Source organism: Syngnathus floridae, chromosome 4 (assembly GCF_059516105.1).
Source record: "Syngnathus floridae isolate MCC-2025c chromosome 4, RoL_Sflo_1.0, whole genome shotgun sequence".
Lineage (NCBI taxonomy): Eukaryota > Metazoa > Chordata > Actinopteri > Syngnathiformes > Syngnathidae > Syngnathus > Syngnathus floridae.
Window position 1 is genome coordinate 10,553,557 of NC_142416.1, and position 21,957 is coordinate 10,575,513.

General features: G+C 39.3%; 4 protein-coding genes and 1 long non-coding RNA gene across 7 annotated transcripts; 2 read left to right on the top strand and 3 right to left on the bottom strand.

The window, feature by feature from the left end:
* Positions 1–263: 263 nt before the first annotated feature.
* On the bottom strand, positions 264–5,217 carry tk1 (thymidine kinase 1, soluble). Of its 2 annotated transcripts, none has more exons than XM_088374280.1 (8): positions 5,104–5,217; positions 4,125–4,192; positions 3,946–3,977; positions 2,714–2,827; positions 2,441–2,534; positions 1,443–1,532; positions 1,123–1,242; positions 264–1,044 (listed from the first exon to the last, which is right to left on the bottom strand). In XM_088374280.1, the coding sequence occupies exons 2-8, from the start codon at positions 4,188–4,190 to the stop codon at positions 865–867; spliced, it is 696 nt and encodes a 231-aa protein (XP_088230406.1). In that variant the 5' UTR covers positions 4,191–4,192; positions 5,104–5,217; the 3' UTR covers positions 264–864. The 2 variants fall into 2 exon arrangements, with proteins under 2 accessions (XP_088230406.1, XP_088230407.1); XM_088374281.1 differs by lacking the exon at positions 5,104–5,217 and adding an exon at positions 4,972–4,990.
* On the top strand, positions 4,700–8,620 carry afmid (arylformamidase). Of its 2 annotated transcripts, none has more exons than XM_088374276.1 (11): positions 4,700–4,941; positions 5,032–5,225; positions 5,750–5,854; positions 5,923–5,971; positions 6,586–6,671; positions 6,771–6,843; positions 6,916–7,013; positions 7,093–7,171; positions 7,274–7,409; positions 7,659–7,763; positions 7,922–8,620. In XM_088374276.1, the coding sequence occupies exons 2-11, from the start codon at positions 5,048–5,050 to the stop codon at positions 7,949–7,951; spliced, it is 939 nt and encodes a 312-aa protein (XP_088230402.1). In that variant the 5' UTR covers positions 4,700–4,941; positions 5,032–5,047; the 3' UTR covers positions 7,952–8,620. The 2 variants fall into 2 exon arrangements, with proteins under 2 accessions (XP_088230402.1, XP_088230403.1); XM_088374277.1 differs by having other exon boundaries at positions 5,135–5,225.
* On the bottom strand, positions 6,097–9,351 carry LOC148399017 (uncharacterized). The gene is made up of 3 exons (XR_015858103.1): positions 7,869–9,351; positions 6,926–7,776; positions 6,097–6,730 (listed from the first exon to the last, which is right to left on the bottom strand). It is a non-coding gene; the product is annotated as an uncharacterized LOC148399017 (long non-coding RNA).
* Positions 9,352–11,540: 2,189 nt separating this feature from the next.
* Positions 11,541–13,816, top strand: cant1b (calcium activated nucleotidase 1b). Its single transcript, XM_088374273.1, has 4 exons — positions 11,541–12,069; positions 12,136–12,276; positions 12,735–12,938; positions 13,017–13,816. The coding sequence occupies exons 1-4, from the start codon at positions 11,541–11,543 to the stop codon at positions 13,385–13,387; spliced, it is 1,245 nt and encodes a 414-aa protein (XP_088230399.1). The 3' UTR covers positions 13,388–13,816.
* Positions 13,817–14,066: 250 nt separating this feature from the next.
* On the bottom strand, positions 14,067–21,706 carry ogal (O-GlcNAcase like). The gene is made up of 17 exons (XM_088374258.1): positions 21,348–21,706; positions 21,114–21,165; positions 20,844–20,941; positions 19,614–19,744; positions 19,357–19,528; positions 18,855–18,953; positions 18,059–18,198; positions 17,513–17,657; positions 17,329–17,427; positions 16,636–16,880; positions 16,218–16,392; positions 15,948–16,033; positions 15,424–15,516; positions 15,258–15,346; positions 15,025–15,145; positions 14,813–14,942; positions 14,067–14,551 (listed from the first exon to the last, which is right to left on the bottom strand). The coding sequence occupies exons 1-17, from the start codon at positions 21,427–21,429 to the stop codon at positions 14,415–14,417; spliced, it is 2,094 nt and encodes a 697-aa protein (XP_088230384.1). The 5' UTR covers positions 21,430–21,706; the 3' UTR covers positions 14,067–14,414.
* Between the last annotated feature and the right edge of the window lie 251 nt (positions 21,707–21,957).

The window sequence follows — 21,957 nt, forward strand, 5'->3', positions numbered from 1 at the left end:
AAGTTATGACTATAATTAATTACACCAATTTGATATACGACTCATAATTACAGTTCATCAACCTTTTGTTTAAATCCAATACAAAGTGTATCTTGAGTTTCTTTACTAGACTACAGGCCAAACAGCATCACAGGGAGAATTTTAAGCACATTATATTGGGCTGCTAGTACAAGGCAGACACTGAGGTTTACTGCAGACCATAAATTTAGATCCGGTCCGCCATGAAATTCTAAAAACAAGTGTCGAAACAGTGGCATACAATATGTACTGTAACAATTTATGCAATTCATAAACAATAAAGATCACAGAGCCAAGTTATTTTCTCAATTCAATTTTAAACCAAAGTCCAGTCTATGAAGAGATAGTGTTGCTATAAAGTATTAAATCTCATCAAGAACATGTATGGCATCTTTAATAAATCTCCCTGTTAATACTGACCATTAAAACACCAAAAAACTGGCAGCTTAAACAAAACAGAAATCCACCCAAATATAATAACATGCAACTTAGGGTTTACAAACGAAAGGAAAGACAAAATTAACCAATTTGTGTTAAAAACAAAAACCACAAAAAGACACAACCCTCAAATCAATACACTTAAGTTATTAAAATAAAACTGGTTTAAACATACAAATACCAAAGTGCTTGAAGTGATTACATTGCTAATTTATAAATACATAATCAGCACTAAAAGCACTATGATTAGAAACTTGCATGTTTTTTTTCATGTCAGCATTTAAGAAACATGACTTAACCACAAATGTAATTATTAAACTGGAACTGTGTGGAAAGTAATGAGACTTTACTTTAAAACACACAACAGCCTCCATACTTCAGCAAGTGTGTGTGTGCGTGTGTAAGTGTTCAGAGGTGGAGGGAAGAGAACAGCTTCCTGGGAATTCCAGAGTCCACAAGTTTTCCATTAAGTACGTTTTGAGGAGTTTCATCCCTGAGGGGAGGTCGGTTTTCTTTGGTCGCCATCAGATCTCCGTAACACTTTCGACAGACTGCCTGGTATTTGTCAGCTCCGCCAATCACTTCCACCTTTGTTTCACAGGAAATGTGATGGGTATTAAGTACAAAATGACCCTTGCGCATTTATTTTCTTATGTGTACGCTCACCTCCTTCTCTGCTCCAATCCTTTTTGTGTAGGCTGCTTCTTTATAACACTGCATACAGACGGCGTGAAGCTTCACCACGCTTTCCGCCAGAGGGACGAGGTTCAGGATGTTTCCGAATGGCTACAAAAAAAAAATGCACAAGAGAGTACTTGACACTTGACTAAATGCAGATATAATCATTGGCTAGAACAGCAATGTCTTTGTGAGGAACAATGAGCTCATTGAAAAAACATTTTACTCCACCTTGACCGTTGAATGCGTCAACACATTTTTCACTAGACAATGATGCGCATTTTTCAGGAAGAAAGAAAGAAAGTCACCATTCTCTGGAAGGTCCCATCCAAGGCAGCGACAATTACGATCTTGCCCAAATTGGCCATCTGCTCACAAAACTCCACCGTGTCTGGGAACTGCAATGGCACAAAAAAGAGGCACAACTGTTGACTGGCGATTTTAAAATAACCGCAAAAGTCAAATGCTGTCAAGTTGTCTCTGTTGCAAGCATATCGCACTTTGCTTATTGCATCCAATTATGGTCCAATTACTGCTATCTGTATTACTGCATTAAAGCAGTTATAAAGATCAAACAGTCCGACTTATCAAATGCCTTTAAATTGGTCACGGAAATTCATCAAATCTCTAGCGCTAAGGTTTACGCGTCATTTAGTTTTGTGCGGTCCTTATATCGTCCATTTAAAATACTACTTGAAAATGTATTTACGATGAAAGAAATTAGGGTCCATGACCAAATCGCATTGGACAGAAAGCCTCCTCAAATCAAAGGGTGTAAAATCAAGGTTCAGGTTTATTATTATTATTATATCACGTAGTTGTTCTATTTTTACTTTGGGATTTACTCCGCTAACTGGGGGCCTCAAATATCATATTTCATGCCACTTTATGAGGGAAAATGTGTGGTATAACAAAAAAAAATTATTGAACACTTGAAAACTTAACTTTAAATCTAACTTGAAAGAACAACCAGAAAATTAATTATAACAAAGTAAATGGGAAAAAACAGCTGTTCCTGCTGTGCACACATTGGCCATTCAGTGACAGTGTGGCAGCATGCTTGCAAGGAGTGCATGCAATGAAATAAAAGTAGACAAGAATGTTGAGCTTGAGATCAGAATATTGAGGGACAAAAATCAAAATCCCGATTAAATTTAGATGAATTACGACAAACAACACTGCGATGGCATTATTCAATGTTCTTTGCCGTTTTCTTTTCATATTTTGCATCCCTCACCTTCTATTATAACTACTCATTGCCACCCCCCCCCAAAAAAAAAAGTATCAGGAAAAAAAAATTACTTACAAACTGGCCTTCATCAATTCCAATGACGCAGCTTTGCAGTGCCAATGACCGCACATCTCTCAGAGAGTTTGCAGATACTGCCTCCATTGTGTTTCTAAGAGACGTACAAGGTCAGGTCAAATCTTTGCATGATCTCCACTCTCCTCAATCATATGTATGCAATTGTCATGTTAAATTAAGCATTTATATCTACCAACAGTTAAACTAACCTTGCTATATTGTGGGTCATCTTAAATCAAGGAAATTGTTTTGCAAGACATAGCAGGTACTTACTTATCATGTGTGGCCATGCCTATGTCCGAATAACGTGTATCTTTGGCGTATTTGATCAACAAGCAGCTGTATTGGGCGATTTGGAAACGCCGCACCCTTCGCATCAATTCAGTGCTGCAAAAATCAGACATCGGTTTAGTTAATTAACTTACATGCACAAAGCATTGTAGCACATTCCACATGCATTGTGCAATGATTTTCAAAGTGTGCTGGAATTACCACTTGTGGTATCATGTAAAACAATGACTGTATTAAAAACACAAATACAATTTATAAGATCTAATGTATTCAATGCAGTCAAACATATTAGAAGGAAGATTACAGTTTTGCAAACAGCCTGTTTAGCTTTTTTTCTAAATCTCGTACAGTAATTTACTAACTTTCAATGAAAGTATAGTTGTATTTAATTTGTAAGTACAGAAAAATATTTTGACATTATTTCAAGGAGAATGCAGTTATTTAACTTAAATGCACAACTCCTAACTTTCACTTTTGCTAAAGTTAAGCACATTGTTAATGTTCAAATTGCATAATGTCACGTGTCTTACAACATAGAGTCGTTTATAAAGGTACACTAACTGGATTTTGATGTTGGTCCTGATGGTGGCGTGGTATTTTGGAAGGTGGTGCTTGGTTTAAAAAGTTTGAGAACGATTGGCAGAGCACATTTGAGTGAAAGCAAGACGGAGAGAAAGTTGAGTGACATGACTGTTGCGTGATTTTATTTTATTTGTTTATTTCGGCAAGTACAACACACTTACTACAACTTCATTTCACGTTTTGTTTTAGATGACTTGTCGAAAAGGGAAGCGGGTTGAAGCAATTCTGCTTAACTAGTACCGTCCCGATTTCAACCAGGCATTTCCACCATAACCGAGGGGAAAAGGAAGAAACAAGGGAAACATAAATTTGACACAGGAAAACATGATTTGAATACAGAAATGACTAGTTCTCTGGAAGTTTGATAACTATTTGATTTGAATCCAGTATTGACAAGTAAATTAGGTTAACATATATTAACAGTTTGGTTTGAATACAACAGTAACAATTAAATCAATTTCGAGAGAGTTGGAGACACAATCTCGCGGATAACTGACCCGCCAATACAGATACCGGATATCAGTATTGGCGGGACAGTTGTAAAAGTCGTTGTCGCAGCACACATTTTCAAATACAACCATTCAGAAAACGAGATTAAGGAGGTCAAACAAAACATATTGTACTAAGATTACCTTTTGCCTGAAAACATCGGTCCAAATATGACCTGAGGGAAAAAAAACATAAACAGAGAGACACTGAACAATAGTTAAGGAAATCATAGAATAGTGAAACTAAATAGCTGGCACAAATAGGAAAAAAAAAAAGGCTACATTGAATAATTCAGTTCGTTTGAATGTAAACAAAGACAAACCTGGATTTGCCCCTGGGCTTTCCTCGGTGAATTCGGAAAAACTTTAGGAAAATCCACACAGTCCATTTCTTTTAGGACCAACCAAAAAACAGACAGTTAGAAAAAATATATACAAACGTTCACCAACTTTGTGGATATGTGTATGAATTTGGTAACACCAAGCAGCTGCTCTCAAACAATAAATTAAACGAGCGCGCGCCTTTTAGTATTGAATTCTAAACCGGAAATAGATTCGACCAATTGGAAGACCCTTTGGGAGGTAACGGTCACTCTTTCCAGCCAATGAGGGTTGATCTCCCACCCCCCCCTCTCTCTCTCTCTTTCTCTCTCTCTCTCGCTCTGTCTCTCTCTCTCTCTCTCTCTCTCTCTTTCGCAATGTAAACAAAACCGACAAAACCGTGAAGGCTAATATATGGTCAACACTCACAATACCCTAAATTTAGGACAAATGACAGACAAAGACTATTGTGACTGTGTCCTCTGGTCTTTTTCATCAGATCTTGACATTAAAATTTGCGAAGTTTCATTGACCTCAATACAACCATGTAATTAAGATAACAACCCATATGCATTATATTCTATTATCACTTTATCAACACCAAATCGCCATACTACAAAAATCAGTGTTCTTGACTTCAGGAGAATCGAGGAGTAGCTTTTTACTCTTTGAAATGGTCTGTTTGGTGAGAGTCAAAGGTCGAAAGTCCAAAACAGGTCACCCCACTGCTGTTGACACTAGTTGCCTAGCTTGGTTAAGTTTCAAGAAGGCTGCTTCGAGTGAAAGAAAATGACATCCTGGACTTCTATGAAGAAAGATGTAAGACTATAGTTGTGTTAGAATTATTACCTTACTAACATGGCGGATAGCCACACTATATCAGAGGAGGGCGCTGTTTTCCCTGTTTAGCGTATCACTCCGCGAAATGATGGCGGGCCCCCCGTCTGCTGTATCATGGCGCCCGGGCTCGGTTCAACTCACCAACATACTGCACCACTGCCTGTGTAACCAGGAGCTCGAGAAGCAATATTCACCCAGCCGGTGGTCGCACAGAATGGAGGCAGACGACGTGATCAAGGCCCATCTTAAGGCTTTAAAGGAAGGTTGGTCGCTTTTAAAGTCGAATTTAATAATCCCGATCGTATTACTGTTGCGAATGTACACATGAAGCCTGTGCAGGTTGAGAAGATCGAGCCGTGTAAGAAACTAGCATGTCATTCATTATAAAGACGTGGGAAATACTGTGTCAGTCTTGAGTTTCTGTTGCTCTTAATTGTCATAAAAGTCATAATATTCACGAGTGGGAGATGTTTGGACTTTCACGTGAAATCTCAGGATGAACCTAAAATGCATGCACTGCAAATACCTCAAGATTCATAAGAGATTAAAATATGACCTATAAGATGTCCAATGCACATCTAACTTTTCACTGTTTCAGTCCAACCTTCTGTTTTCTCTTGCAAAGAGCTGAATAGCAAAATTAATGTCGGTGTGTGTCATCCATGAATGGACATGTATTCTATGTTGCAAACAGCACTGTGTGACCACAATAAGCTCAGTTGTCATTTTGCACTGAGAAAAATCCTGTTCACGTAGGTTTTTTTGTTTGTTTTCTTTTTACATGTAGGTACAGATCGTGCACGCAGCCTGGCTCAAACTCTACTCAACGTGCCCTACGGAGAAGGTGAAGGCGAAAAACTGGATGCCTACATCCCCACCACCAAGTCTCTCGGTATGCAGGTGTCCTGACTCGCTAACGTAGGGTCCAATGAGTCTTGATGATGCTGTCCTGGTTTTCAGATTTACCTCTTGTTATTTACATTCATGGAGGATACTGGCAATTTCTCAGGTATGACGTTCTGCTTGCCAGACTCTCATGACAATTATGTAGTAGTTTGTGTGTTTTCAGACCACACAGTGGGAGTACATTTGTCAAAAATGCCTTCTTTTAATTTAGTTTTTTATTTTAGTATTTTTTTAATATAGATTTTTTCAAGTGTTGTGTAATAACAAATATGAAAACAAAGGCCATTGAGTAATCCAACAGACATTTCACTCTTATTATACTGTACTCAGTTTTAGTTAATTTTACTAATATAGTTTTTCCTCAAGCCTTATTGCTTTGATTTTATTTCATGATGAAATTGTTTTTTTTTCAATTATTTAATTAGTTTTCATTAGCTACTGTATAATAACCTTAATTGAGGTACTCTGGCTTCTTCCCACATTCTAAAAACATGCATGTGAATTCACTGAAGATTTCTTTAAGTGAGACTCTATAATTATAATATTATAATTATAATAGTTGTACGCAGCTCAGGGTGTGTTATTTTTCTTGCCCAAAGTCAGCTGGGATTTGCTGCAGCTCACCTGCAACCATAATGATATCAAGTGCTATACAAAAATGGACAAATCAGTTGTTATTTTTTCTTCTTTTCATGCTGATGCATTGTGCTTTAACAGTAAGGAGGAGTCAGGATTCATGGCAGTCCCACTCATTGACAAAGGTGTAGTCGTGGTGGCAGTTGGCTACGACATCGCCCCGAGAGGTAGAGTCCATTCCTGATGGTTGTCCAATGGCGACTTACATGTGCAGCGTAAATCCATCCTATCAGAGAAGCAGGATCATGTGTGTCTTCTTCTCTGAGGTAATATGGACCTGATGGTCTCTCAAGTGCGCAGGAGTGTTGTGTCTGTCGTCCAACAGTATTCTCATATCAGGTAGCCCTAGTAATCAAGTTATCCCGAAAAATACGACGCGACACTTATCAATCGTGTGATGTCTTTTTATAGCGGTCTGTACCTGTGTGGCCACTCTGCTGGTGCTCATCTGGCTGCGATGGTCCTTTCCACTGACTGGTCGCAGTATAGCGTCAAACCTCAAATCAAAGGTTGGGCAGGGTATTGAGTTGTTTTCCTCGTCATAACCAGAATGAGAGAAACATGAATCGCTTTTTTATTTCTCTTAAGGTGCTTTTCTTGTCAGTGGTATCTACGACCTCTTGCCCATCCTGTCTACCTACGTCAACGAGCCTTTGAAGATGACAGAGTAAGTATGTAAATATAACTGTACAGTCTAGGATAGCTTAGTTCAGTTCATCATCACCATTTCAATGAGAGAATTTTTTTATTTTTTTTCAACTGATGGCAGGGAGGTGGCCATAAGAAACAGCCCCAGCAAGTTGATTCCTCAGGTGAAACTTTCCTCCTCCAGCTGCCAATTTGTCGTGGCCGTCGCCGAGTACGACTCGCCGGAGTTTCGCAAACAGTCTGAGGATTACTACAATGTGAGCATTCTGTAATTCATTATTCATGTCTGGGGGTTCTTCATATTTTTTTTATGATGGGCCCTGAAAAAATATTTTAAGCAATTAAATAAACAGACTTTTATATGTGCCACTGTAGTTTGACCTTATTCAAAGAAAGAACACAATGTAAGAAATTTAAGAGAAAAGCTCGGTTATCAGTATTGTACTCATGATTAAGAATTTCCTGACTTCTCTGTGACAAGTACTTATTAATTTGGTCTCTTAAAGACTCTGAAGGCAAATGGGCTGAATGTGACCTTGGAGGATGTGTCGAACACGGACCACTTCAATATCATCGAGCAGCTGGTCGATGGAGATTATCACCTTACAAAGGTACTCCATTAAACTGAAACAAGTTGTAACAATAAGAGTCCTGAATCATACATTCCCAATTTCTATAATATCTATTTTTAGTAGACAAATTACCAGAGATCAAACCTTTGACATTCAGCACAACAGCTTCTTTGAAGGCATCACTGTTATTCTTGCAGCTCCTGTTGAAGATGATGGTAAAGTGCTGAGGCGGACGTGTCATCCATCGACGCACCTCTGAGGAGACTTGTGCACCCATTTGGAAACTGATGATAATGGAATCTCAGAATCAGGTTAAACTTGTATACAAATCTTCACTGTAGTTACTTTTGTTTGTGTGTCGATATTACATCACCATGTGATATCCTTAGGGGGAGTCTGGGCAAATTCACTGGATTCTTGGTTGATGTATGCTCTGGCACTTTTTTTGCTCAGGACTCAGTTCATAGTTTGATTTGGCTAACATTTATATTTTGTGCTGTAACAGTAGTGTTCAAGATGGGCCTGAAATGGCTGTAGTTTTGAAATTGTTTGTCTGCACAGCCATGCTTTGTTAGATATCAAGAACAGTTTGAGACACTTCAGGTTTATCACTTAATTCAACATGTTACCATTATACCGTCTAAGTTTGTTTGTCTGAGAAAACAAAACACAATGGCAATCTAGAATTAAAATGCAGAGTTGATGTACATCAATGACACGTGTCATTCAGGGATGAATTTAATCACATACTCTATTGTATAATTATTGAATGGATAAAATATCTATATTTTTAAGTTAAAGGCTTAAATAAAATAAAACGATGCATACTATTACTCGCCATTTTGCACTTTTACACGTGTTTCGTTGTTGAAATAAAAACATATTTACGAAACGGATGCTGATGTTATTGTTGTCTTTAAGTTATGTAACGGATTCACACTTATTCGAAATGAGGGGTTTAATTAGTTTTAAAGGGCTAAATTAGAGTAGCAACCACCGCCCCTTCTTAGTCTTCTACCAGGAAGGAGGTCGTTCGTTCATTGGGGCGGTAATGCATAATGTCGGTTTACACACCACCGTGTACACAAGAAAAAAAGAGAAAAAAAGTAAGAGTTGAGACAGGATCGAGAGGCGTTCAATGAAGACGCCTTGGAGCACCTGGAGAAACATCGGCAACATATACGCTAGGTAAACCAACAGCTTCAAAAAAATATCGTTTACTTACTTAAGGAATTCCATCTGGGTTTGTTGGAGAAGTTTACCCTCGGTCAGCTGTAGTTGAAGCCGGGGTGGCTCACGTAAACGCCATAGCGACGCTCACAAATTAGCTGTAAACACGTAGTCGATTGTGTCTTTTTGTTTTTTCTCTCCAATTGTGCGTTTCGGTTCCAAGTTTAGATAAGTCGTAGCTGGATGATGAGACACATGGCTGCCTAACAAACATAACGGATTGCTGTTTTTTTCTAAACTAGGAGCTGAAAATGTGCCACGTCGTAACATAATTTATCTGCTCGGGTGATTTTCTGTAATCCAGCTTCCGTTTTCAGTGAACCACCACCGGCTGTGAAGTGACTTAAATATCAGGACAGTAAGTAGCATGTTTTTTTGGAACGTGTTATTAAAATTAATTCATCCCTACGCGCTGACTAGAACTACGGAACTAGTCGTTCGCATGTTTGCTTAACTAAGTAATTTAGTTACTTTACAGATCACTGATCACAAGTAACTGTTCCTTTACTGGTTGCTTGATTTCCAAAGCAACTTAGATTACGTCATTTTAAAAATTCTATTATTGTATTATGTTATATTAATTTTATATGATATATTATTTTCAGAATAAATTTTATTTTTTTGATAGTGTTTTTCTGAATTTGAGTTAACCTAAACGGGCCATTTGCTTTTTTCAAATATAAATTCTTCCTAGAATTCACTCAGCGGGAATACATTTTCAATAAAATGCTAAAAATAGGCAATCATTTTTACTTGACATTAGTCAAGGCAAAACTCAACATTTAAAATGTACATTAAATAACTAAATTATTCAATTTGGTGAACGTCCGTAGTCACACAATCTTTTAGGACATTGTCTTTTGACTTGAATGCGTAATGTGCTAAAAAAAACTATTTGAATTACTGACGTCACCATCAAGTTGAAGTAAATATATCCAGCACAGTCACTTTTGCTGGTATTTGACGAGTAACTAGTCTGAATACTTAACTGGAAAAAGGTCATGTGATATGTTAGTCACTACTGGAAGATGTTTTGGAGTAATACATCACCTAGTCACAGTTGGCTGGTGACCGGTCCAGGGTGTACCTTGCCTCTTACGTTTCAATTTACCTGCAACCCTAATGAGGACAGTGCTTTAGAAAATGGATGGATGGTTTGCTGTCTCCAACTGTCAAATTCAGAGTATGACTAAAGAAAAACTTAGGGCCCTTCGAGAAAACACCCATTATCCACATTCCTCATTCTGTGTTATACAACTCACAAGAAGCACAAAAAACTCACAACTTAGTCACACAAGTATTCATGAACTTCATGCACAACTGTTTTTACCAGCTTAATATTGGCATTATATGACTTTTTTTTCTTAAATATCCATCTGTGTGGTTAGAAGGATCATCCATTCATTTTCTATTGCGCTATCCCAACTTATAATTTGAGCAACAGGCAGATGTCACCCTGTAGTCAATCACAAAGAACGAGACAGAGATCTTGAGGGATGGTAGTAACAGCATGATATCTGTTGATGCAGTGTTCCAGCAAGAAGGGGCCAGAAGAGGGCAGAGTCGGTGATGCGTAGTCATGTCAAATATGGGTCGTGCTTACACGAGTGACAACAAGAGCATTCTTTGTCTGTCGTGTGTGGGAACAGTTGAAGAACCGTTGCGTGTGTGTGTGTGCAAGGAGCATGAAGGAGAGCATAGAAGTATACAGAGGATCAGTTGTTCTCACGCTTTGAATTTGACAGCAAAAATTCCATTGGTAACCAATGGAAATTATATTCCAACATCAAGGTGTCCATGAAATGAAATTGTTATGTCTTAAAGTCAAGTGGACAAATTTGATAAATAGTATTTTACCACACCACAATCAATTATCATCAACAATGATTTCACGATGTGCAATTTTACATGAAATTCTCATTCTGCAAATCGGTGTGCATAGACTTGCGCTGCTACTCTTGCCTCTGAAAGATGTATTTGCGGAATAACGTTATTGTCAGTAAGGGAGGAATCGAATGATGCTAACATAGTTGGGGTGGGCAGTCTTACAAAGCCTTGGAATGAACAATGTCAACAGCAGGCCGCTTTCTAAAATGGCTTTTAGCTCTTTCTTTCCATTTTTTTTTTTTTTCAAAACCAATTTGCTGCCATTGTAAATGCAACTGACGTTTAGCGTAATTTTGGGCGATTCCAAATTTTGAGTTGTAGTTGAAAAGAAAAGGGAAAAGAGAACCAAACAAAACATTTTTTGTTTGAGATCACACAGGCTAACAAACCTTCAGGTTATTTGAAGATGCGTCATCATTTTCTATGGAGGACAGAAAGTGCCAAAATTAAATAAATAAATACACCATGATACATTGAATTAAAATGTCATTAATTGAATGATTTATTCCTTAATTAAATATGGAATTAAATAAAAGTAATAAATAAATGCACCATGAAATGAATGAATAGATGTTTTATTAATTAAATGTTTCATATTTTAAATCCATTGCAATCTATTTTTTTCAACCTCTCATTCCAGAATCGCACCTGCACCCTCGCCAGTCTGAACTGTACGATGAAGGCAAAGACGATCCTTCTATGAGTGCTTTTGGCATCGCCTTCCGAGGCCTCCTCTTGGCCGTGTCATCCATGACGCAAGCTGCTACTTCGGACTCACGCTTCAGGCCCAAATGGCGGGCGATCTTTGTGGCCAGCCTGCTGGCTTTAGTGCTCATGTTGTACATGCACCGCATGGGAGGCTCCGGAGATGCTCCTGACAACCATTCCTACGGCAGCAGCTTGCAAATGTATCATGGGGGTGATGCCCACGTGTTCTGGGACACTCGGAGACAAAATGTGCTGCGTCTCTCCCAGCTACAGAAAAAGCAAAAACCTTACAATGACACCTACCCACTAAGTCCGCCAGTGAGGACCAACAATGGCATCAGGTACCGCATAGGAGTCATTGCAGACCTGGACACAGCGTCACGTAGTCCGAAGGCCCAGACGTGGTTCAGCTACATGAAAAAGGGTCACGTGACTGTTTCGGAAAGTGCCAACACACTGGATGTGGAATGGGACGAGGAGACTATCACACTGGAGAGTCACCTAGCAGAAAAAGGACGAGGTTGAGCGACCGTTGATGCCATTGTCCATGCGTCCTCCACCTTTCATAATACTGTCTCTTCTCCAGGTTTGGAGTTGTCTGAGCTGGTGGCGTTTAACGGGCGTCTGTACAGCGTGGACGACCGCACGGGCGTGGTGTACAGGATTGATGGCAGGCGGGCAGTCCCCTGGGTCATCCTGCCTGATGGCGATGGGTCTGTTTCCAAAGGTCAGTCAACTAACTTCTGTCTTGGTTGACTCGATCTATACTGTAGGTTCAATTTCAATACTCCCATTCCCAGTGTTTCTCCAACTCGTTGCGATTTTGCTACTTGCAGATTTTGTCTTGGAACGTATGTTCTTTTGTATTAGTGCTTTTTTGTGCGAAATGAGAAAATCGGTTGCCCAAGCCACAAAAGAAAATCAATGCATTTGCTCCACCTTATGGCATCTTGGTGCCAAAGAGATAAGTGTGAGAAGGAGTTTATTTCTGTTAGGCAGGCTTAAAAGAGAGAAGCAGAGATTTGATTCCCAAACTTTGGAAGTGTGAGGCAGACATGTGCTTGCCACTTGCTACTATTTTGACATTTGGCTCGGGTTGACTCAGGGAAGTCCCCCACTGAAAGCCCAAATGCCAGATGCTGCTGCCACCAGTCATAATGTTCACATTCATGTGTGCATTTGTAGGCTTCAAGGCAGAATGGCTTGCAGTGAAAGACCAGCACCTGTATGTTGGTGGTCTTGGCAAGGAGTGGACCACTACCACTGGAGAGGTTGTCAACCACCACCCGGAGTGGGTGAAGGTTGTCGGTTACGACGGCGACGTTGAGCATAAAAACTGGGTGCCTCGCTACAACGCCCTGCGGAACGCCGCAGGGATCAAACCACCAGGTTTCGACAGTTTCCGCTATTGTCAGTCTCGTTGATCCATTCAGACAACAGCGTGTGTGCCTTGTTGGTCTACTGCAGGCTACCTTATCCATGAATCCGCTGCATGGAGTGAGCGGCTTCAACGTTGGTTCTTCCTGCCTCGCCGCGCCAGTCACGAGCGCTACGAAGAGAGCGCCGACGAGCGGCGCGCTACCAACCTACTGCTGTCCTGCCGGGCGGATTTCAGCAACATTACGACACGCCGTGTTGGGCCTCTGAACCCTACCCACGGCTTTTCCTCATTTAAATTTGTTCCCGACACAGATGATAAGATTGTTCTGGCTCTGAAATCTAAGGAGGACGCGGGCCAGATTGCTTCCTATATCATGGCGTTCAGCCTTGACGGTCGGGTGCTGATGCCCGAGACAAAGATCGGAGATGTGAAGTACGAAGGCCTGGAGTTTATTTGAAAATGACGAGGCAGCTATTTAATTTTTTAAACATGACCCCAAATAGGCTTTAATAATGAAGCCCGATTTGTAGAGAGAGGCACACTGGCATAATTGATTGATTGATGACACACAAACTATGCAATTTGTCTCCTGCGGTTAAATTCTGCTGGTCAGACGCTCAGGGGAACATAGGCAAAACTTTTAATAACAGATGCACACTAGTGAATGTTCATGAACTACTTGAATGGTCTTACTTATAGCTTTGCCATGACTGGCAATTTGCAAATTTATACTGACTAGATTAGCATTTCATATTTTAAAGAAAGTCTGAATGAATCAGTATATTAAATAAGCACAAGAGCTATTTTATTTAAAAATAAACCATTAATATATTTTATTTGTATGCAAGAAACACTACTCAATAAATGAATCCCTTTGAGTGACGTGTGATTGTGCCAACTCTTTTTTTTAAACCACCACATAGAAATGTAATGAAACTATTAGATTTTGTAATTTCCGTAAATCATACTATATGTCAAATTGTACCATTTTTGCTCTATAGTGGCCACTCTTGGCCAAATGAAACAAATCTGACAAATTGTTTTAAAATTGAAAATAAGTGACCATGGACAAAAATACATAGTCCTAATCTAAATTTAAATATGAAATGTGGAAATAATGAGATATTTTATACTAATGGCAAATAGATTTTTTTAATGCAGCGTAAGAAACAAAAAACAAAAATCTTGAAAATTATAAGCTGTGCATTGACAATAGGAAACAAGCTGAGTGTACTAAATTTTGAAGGACTGATGAGTCCACCAAATAGTTAAACCATCCGACAAATAGATTCACACTTATTGTGCTGAAAATTAAAAAAATGACATTGCCTTCACATGCGTAACTTAAAAGTCTGCAATTATAGAGCTGATTAAGCAAATGCGATTTTCATAGCAGTAGATGACTGCTAGTAAACAATGATCGGTTGTGATCGGTATTTGCACCAATTTCTCTAAACATCACAATTTTCTTAAGTAATTTGAGATTAGAGGCCTGTTCCCATGGCGATAACATCTGGAGGGAGACCGTCCATTTTGAGGGGTTGGAAGGAGCTACTTTTGGTGTAGAAGTCAAGCATCCTCCGGTCACTGTGTCTCAACTCGCAGAACACTCCTTTTGAACCTGAGGAATGTTAAAGTAGAACGATTGCTAATAATAAATTTGTTGGGTCTGTATAATTTGATTAATTAATTCTTATTGATCTTTTTTCTATAATTTGAAAGCAGGGTATTTGTTTTTATGGGTAAATGGATGTCAAGGATAACAAAGGCTTAAATGGCTTTCCTAGTGCAACCAATGTTGAAGTGACAGTGAGAAAATTTGGTTTTGATAGACTTACAAGTAGGCTAAAAGTTGACCTATTCCTAAAGTGTGTCAACTTACCACAGCTCTTGATGGTGGACAACAGTTGTGCAATCATACGTTTCGCCGGAGAGGGGTCGGTGACCCTCGGCAGCACTTGTCCAGTGATTAATGAAGGGAAGTCCTCAAATACACGATCACGTGTGTCCTTCTGGAGGGAAAAGAAAAAGCAGAAACATTTGGAATTCATTTTGCTTTTCCATTGTTTGGATTTACTGTCTCCAAATTGTCACCTGAACGGAAGCTGCAGCTGCTTTGGCATCCATAAGCGCCAGCATGTAGCCACATGGCCCCATGTCATCCTCCAGGACAAGAGCGCATTGAGGGCTTGGGGGTATTTCACCTGTTGACAAGCTGCAACAGACACATTCAAATCAGGATGGCCTGGTGGTCATCCCATCTACCTCACAATCAGAAGATCTGGGTTCAAATCTATTAGCAAATCTCTAGTCTAATTGCAACTTACAGATCACTAATAAGAGGGGCATCTGTCATGGAGCCGATTTTTATCCGTCTTTCTTGTTGCATGTTTGTGAAGATTCTCTGGATGTCCATCTAGAAAAGACGGAAAAGCAATGCCAGGTTGATGAAAATCTAAGATGAGCTGTGTTAAGGAGATTTCGAAACTTCACCTTATCCTCAGGACAGTAGGGCCGTATGCAGTACACCGCTGTCTTGGGCGGATGTTTGAACAGGTCTCTGTTTCCATGGCCCGGCAGCATTCTCTGCACAGCCATAAACACAATTTTAACAATAATAAAAATGTAGGTTTTTAATTGATGCATAATTTGTCTTCGTGGGCCAAATATATATAATATTAAAAATTACACTGCGGGCCAGAGTTTGACACCTCTGCTGAAGACAATATAGTATGTGATAGTCTTTATTTTTTTTTTTATTTATATTTTTATATACTTTTTTATTTATATACTTATCAATATTTCTACGATTGTGATGTAACATTGAGTGTATTAGGAGGTGGATGAAGTTAGGTAAGGCCCATGGGGGCACCAAATGCATGGCCACCCGTTGCATGCTCGGACTACTCAGGCATCTGCCTCTTCACATTTAAAACATGTCATTGGAAAAAAACAAATAAAAATGAACTTAAACATATGAACATCGCTCTCCGGCCATAACGAGGCTGTCAGTTCACCTGAAATTCTCCTGAGAGTCCTCCTCTGAAGCCCCATGGTTCAGGATCAGCACCCATTAGCTGGGCCGATGGTTTGCCAAGCCCTCCTGCGTCGAGCAAATATTAACGTTAAGCCCGGAGCGTTAAAAATGTATTCAGTCTGTCCTTACAAGGTGCAATCTGTAAATGGTATCAATGTGAAGACACAAGCACCCCCAGCTATGTTTGGCCACTGTCGCACAAAATGAGCCGCACATTTTGTCCTGTAAAGATTTATTCTGCTTCTCTCACCCAGTGATTTGACATAGGCTTGAGCCAGATGGACGCCGCTCTTGATGTCACAGATGTAGTTATAGAGGTCATACAGAATCCTGCGATTGGGCGCGTTGGACAAGCGGTTGAACATGCGCACCACCGCTTCGCACATATCGTCGAACTGGCGTGCTCTCGAGCGCCACTCAGCAGTCTAGAAACACAGCAGCGGGTGATGCACTTAACCCTTTTTGACAGCAATAAGAAGACCCCTCAAAATAGTGACAGAGTAAGGCAGAAAACAAAAAAGACTTTCCCTTTTTCCTGAAATGAATGATTCATCATCGAATAGATTTTGAAAAGATCTATAATACACTATTATTATGAGGTTATTCTTGGCCTATATGTGTGTGGAAAACGAGCATGCATGTACACCACTCGTTACGTGAAATCTGACCTGGTCCGTATCGACGGCGGCAGCTTGACTGTGGCTTTTGAGCCAGTTGAGCTCATGCAGCATGGTCTTTGCCGTGGAGCCGTATTCATAAGGCAAGTAGAAAAGGTCGGATAGCAGCTTCAGATCATCCAGGGTCAGTGGCTCAGCTGTGTAAAGTGGGTTCTCTCCCGGCCCGGGTACATACGAGTGTTCTCCCAGGTCTGTCTGCATGGGCTCCTCTTCAGAAGACTCCTTCTTTAAGCAAGCTGAAAGACCGCATCATGAAAAATTGGTTATCTGTGAGTGTTGGACTTTTTTTTTTGTTTTGTGGTCTTAATAGTAAATGGTAACACTTGGGAAGTTAACCCCCACATTTTCAGCTCAGCTTTAGGAAACTGGTGAGCTGTGATTGGACTCACTCGCAATGCTTCCCACACATGCTGTTTCTTTGACCATTTAGTTGTGTTGCTCTGAAATGTGTATATAAGCTTGAAGCGTTTCTTTTTTTTCCTGAGTTCTACAAATATGTGTTTAAAACTTCTTTGGGGCCAGATAATTAAAATATGTCACATGTTGGCTATGCGACCTTTTTTGCAAAGATAAATTGCACAAGCTCCTTCACTTTTAAGATTTACTGAGGTATTCTCTTCATCAGAAGTTGTTTTTTCCGCAACAACAACAAATAAATTCAAAGCTATGTTGGAGACTGTTTACCTGTAGGCTGATCTGTGCACATAAACTCCTCTAGCCAGTCAGTGAGGGCCAGCATCAGGGCTTTGTGGGGGCTGTAGCAGGGGTCCTGCTCTTCATCGCCTCATGTTAGACACACAAGAGCGAGAATAAAAACACAGCAAATAGCAAAAATGTGACTCCATTAAAACGCAAAAGCCAAGCTCACCCATTTCCACATCCCTAGCTGCGCCATCAGGAGAAGCTTTGCACCACGTAGCCAAGGTATGGATGGCCACAAAATTGGGATAAAACTCACAGTTGGGATTAGTGAGCACACCTCTCAGTTTGGGGATTAGTTCTGTTGGACGATCCTGAAAGGAAACGAACATTTTAAGAGTGCGCAAGCCAGGGGGAGTATGATTCCCTATTCAATGCTTTTTCCACACTCTTTCAATTTACATTGTGTATTACTGTGCTTGGATTAAGTCTCATCTTCCTATTATCATTCTCAATCAATATTTAGGATTGGTAAAGATGTAACAGATTTTTTTTCCTCATATTTCATTTATTTTTTAAATGTAAAATTCACATGATATGTTTTCGATGTCCCATAGTATTTGTGTTCTTTGGGGGTTATTGTTTGAAGTATACATTTTCTATTTGACACATTTATTCTCTTCGTTTGGGATGATATCACATGCAGTTTCATTATGATCCCAAAAAATTTATAATTATTATTAGTAATAATTATTTTTAATCAATCAGTATTTACCTTATATGGTCCCATGAAAATTCTTTGTGGGTCATAGTCGTTGGCATGTATATTGTCCCAAATGACTGGCGCCCTCTTGAGGATGGAAGACACCTCTTCTATGGATTCCACTGAGATTTTATGGGATACCACCTTTGGACCTAAGATCAAATTTTACTTGTGTAAGGTTGGGCATTTTTTCTGGAGGGTTAAAAAGCCAAATAAGATGCAGATAAAAGCACCAAGTTTAAAACTAAAATATGGTTTGAGGGTTAATTCATGTTTTCACACTCAAATACTTAACAAATGTAAATATTAGTCAAAAGCAACATAGGTACAGTAAACAAAAAAAAAACTGGTTTTAAATGAAGGTTTTCTCTTTATGGGAGAAGAAAAATCCAAACCTACATGACCCTGTGTTGAAAAAGTGATTGTCAGCTAAAGCTGATTTTTGTGTTTTTTTTACATGAGTTTTTCACATGCGTAGTCTTCCTTGTAGTACTGCAGAAACACTGGAGTGTTTTCGTGAATGAGGCTTTTAAAGTTATGTTACAGCATTTCAAGCCGAGTAGGCCTTTTTTCACACAGGGTTCGGTAGCTTTGAATATTTTTTTCGCTGAATACGTGAAATAATTTAAAAACTGAATTTTGGGTTGACTTTGGTTGTCGTTTTTTTCAAACTTTTACAGTGGCTGGATGATGTTTTTTTCCCCACATAGCTCCCCACTTAATAAAGTTGGAAGCTATGTGGGTAAGAAAATTAGAAGGGAGGAAAATACTTTTTCATGACACTGTATGTGCTTCTGTATGAGATTACCTGTCCACAACACGTCTATCCCCGGGAGTAGCGTGTCTCCCACAGTGCGAAGGTAAGATGACTGCGACACGTTTGGGGTGCAGAATGCTGCGCAATAATCTGGATTTTCGGGGAAGAACATTTCAGAATGAGTTTCACAGAAAAATAAGGTAAGAGCCAACTGTGTATAGGCATGTATTGAATTGGTGCTATCTTGGAGCCAAGGAACTATGTTTTGAAGTAATTTTTGCAAACACTTTTTTTTTCAGTTTTACATTTTAAGAGTCATGTTGTAAGATGAATTTGATATATATTTACTATGATATAATAGTTTGGGGTATATTTATGCTTTAAAGCACTAGTATGAATAAATATTCTTTGTAGATCTTAGCGATTGCCCATGGGGCCTCGTCCCTAATTTATGCGAAAATCAGAAACGCACTGTGAATCAATTCAAGTCAAATTAAACTAATTCTGCAGAGGATTTAAAGAGAATTGCTTTGGACAAGTTCTTCGGTGTGACCTGTGGGACAGAAGAGGAAGGTCTCCGGTTCTCGCAAATGCTGGTACACCTCATTGGTGATGGCCACCTGTGCATGGGCGAAGGAGCTGAAGGCCTGCTTGTCAGCAGGGCACATATCCGCCTCAATATCATCAAACAGTAATGAGAAGGAGCAGCAGCCAAAGTCCCTAACCTGGAAGGGGGTACGGGATGATATCTGTCACACATTTTTAACCTTAAAATAACCATGGCTTTTGATTAGCCATATAAAGTCCTACCTGATCCAGTTTCCTCTTTAGAGCAGCCACCTCTTTGGGGTTGGAAAAAGTGATGTCCAGGCCAGGAGAGATTGCATAGATGAAGTCAATGTTGTGCTGCCTTGCTGCTGATATCAGGGCTATAAGTTGCACTGCACACAAGACAAAAGGAATAACATCTTTAAATTATATTGTCTTGTTTATCAGCACAAGTAACAGGAATGTGGCTCGATACAGTCATTGGGTCAAAGTTTAAATGAACACCTTCCAGTGTCTCTGCAGAGATAATGATGACAGAGATCATGATGCTTTAACTATCAAGAATTTGAGAAACACCCTATAATTATAGTGACAGTTTGTAGATAAGAAGTCTTGGGAATACATTTCGAGTGACTTTAAAAGTTTGAATGGTAAATATTTGCACAATATAGATTTGTTTTAAATATACTGTACAGTGAAAACATTTAACATTTACTATCCTAGTTAGTATATGTAAAAATACTTAATTATAATTCTACTATTTTCTTCTGCCATTGTCTGCTTTATAATTACAGTTCATGTCTTAATTGAAATTTAATTCACAATAAGAATAACATAATTAGTGTATGTTAAAATAATTAAATTGTAAAGCTAATTTATTCATTTTTACCATCTGATTGTGGGTATAATTATAGCTCAAGGCATACCAAAATTAAAATGAGTAAATCATTGAATTTACTACACTTTACAATAAACTAATCATAGGCTTCCGCAACCGCTTATTCCCCACAACTTGTATTAAGTATTTCAAAATAATTTAATCCTAAAAGTATTTTATGTACGAGTCTGATCCCCGTATAATTGCAGTTCTTGATGTTTACAAATACATTTACGTTTTCTATATATATTTTTAAACAAATTAATTTGAACAATTTTGTCATTTGTACCGTGTACAATTGCAAATGAAATCACTAATTAATTTTACAGTGTTATCATAATTAACATATTATTCGTAATTCATTAGTATATAAGATGTAGTGGTGAAGTTCATGTAGGACGAACAAAAATAAACAACACCAAAACAAGCTAAGCAGTTTTTGCTTCTGAGCCATTTCAGTGCGTGAATGTGTGTCTGATCGATTCTATTTCTTCATAAAGAAAGCAGGCTGCAACTGGTGTGAGATAACAGAGTGGAATATTAAATGTTTATACCTGAGGACAATCCACAGCAGCAATAAACTGATAATGCACTAGGAGTGGTGACAGACTCACCTGCCTCCTCAGGGGAATAAAGATCTCGCCAGTACATGCGGTGTTTGTAGTCATCCTTGGGGGCGTACAGGTAGGTATTCAAATCCCACTTCTGTTCCCTGAGAAAGTAGGAGAATCAAATTCGTTTACATCAAATTCAGGAGCTTTTCACTTTATTTGAACACAATGTGTGTGTGTGTGTGGGGGGGGGGACAATATTTGCATTATACTGCAAATATTGTTAAAGATTCGAACTGATGCAGCTTAAAAATGTTTTGAGTTCCATTCTACCTTTTGAAGAGTTCTGTTCTTTGCTCCATCGTCCAGGGTCGTCCATAAAATCCTGCAGCGAGCAAAGGTCGGATTTAAATACAATTTAACAGAAATAATAAATCAAATTGCATAGGTAAAAACTCATGATGATGCATGTATGTTTACATACATGAGGGGGAGGGGCCGATTCTCCACGCGCCCCCAGAAACAATGCTATTGTTGGTGGGGGCGACCGAACTCCGGGTTGCTCACCTTCGACCACGCCGCCAATGAAGCGCTTGGCCCGACCTTGTGTTTTCTCGCTGACATTGGTTGAAGTTGCCATGACTGACATTCCCTCTGTTGGAGTAGAGCGTCTCTCGAGGTTTTAAACGCCCCTGTCAGTCATGGCTTGGAGTAATTCAAGCACCACCCTTTAGTCTCTTCTCACGCCTGCGCGCGCATTCATCCGTTGCGTAACACGCAGATGCCAAGCTCTAAAGTCTGCACTTGTAAATATGTAGTAAGCACATAAATAACCACAATTGAGGATGAGTGAAGTTCACCACTACAAGGGCCGCGGTTCGCGCATGGACCCGACGTCATCTGCTGCCGGAAGATCGTATTAAAGTGACAGTGCACCGGCTTCTTAAAGGCACAGTACACTGCCTTTGAACAGGCCACATGAACAGCGTTACATAACATCTATGTACATGATCAAAATTCACATAATCCACAGAATTTATCACAGACTGTGATTATTTTTTTTAAAAATTGTATCGTGAGAGGCTATGAGTATATCTATATATATTGGATTCATTCTCTAGGATAGACAGAGATATAGAGATAAACAGAGATAGTGATTAACTGAACAATCCATCGA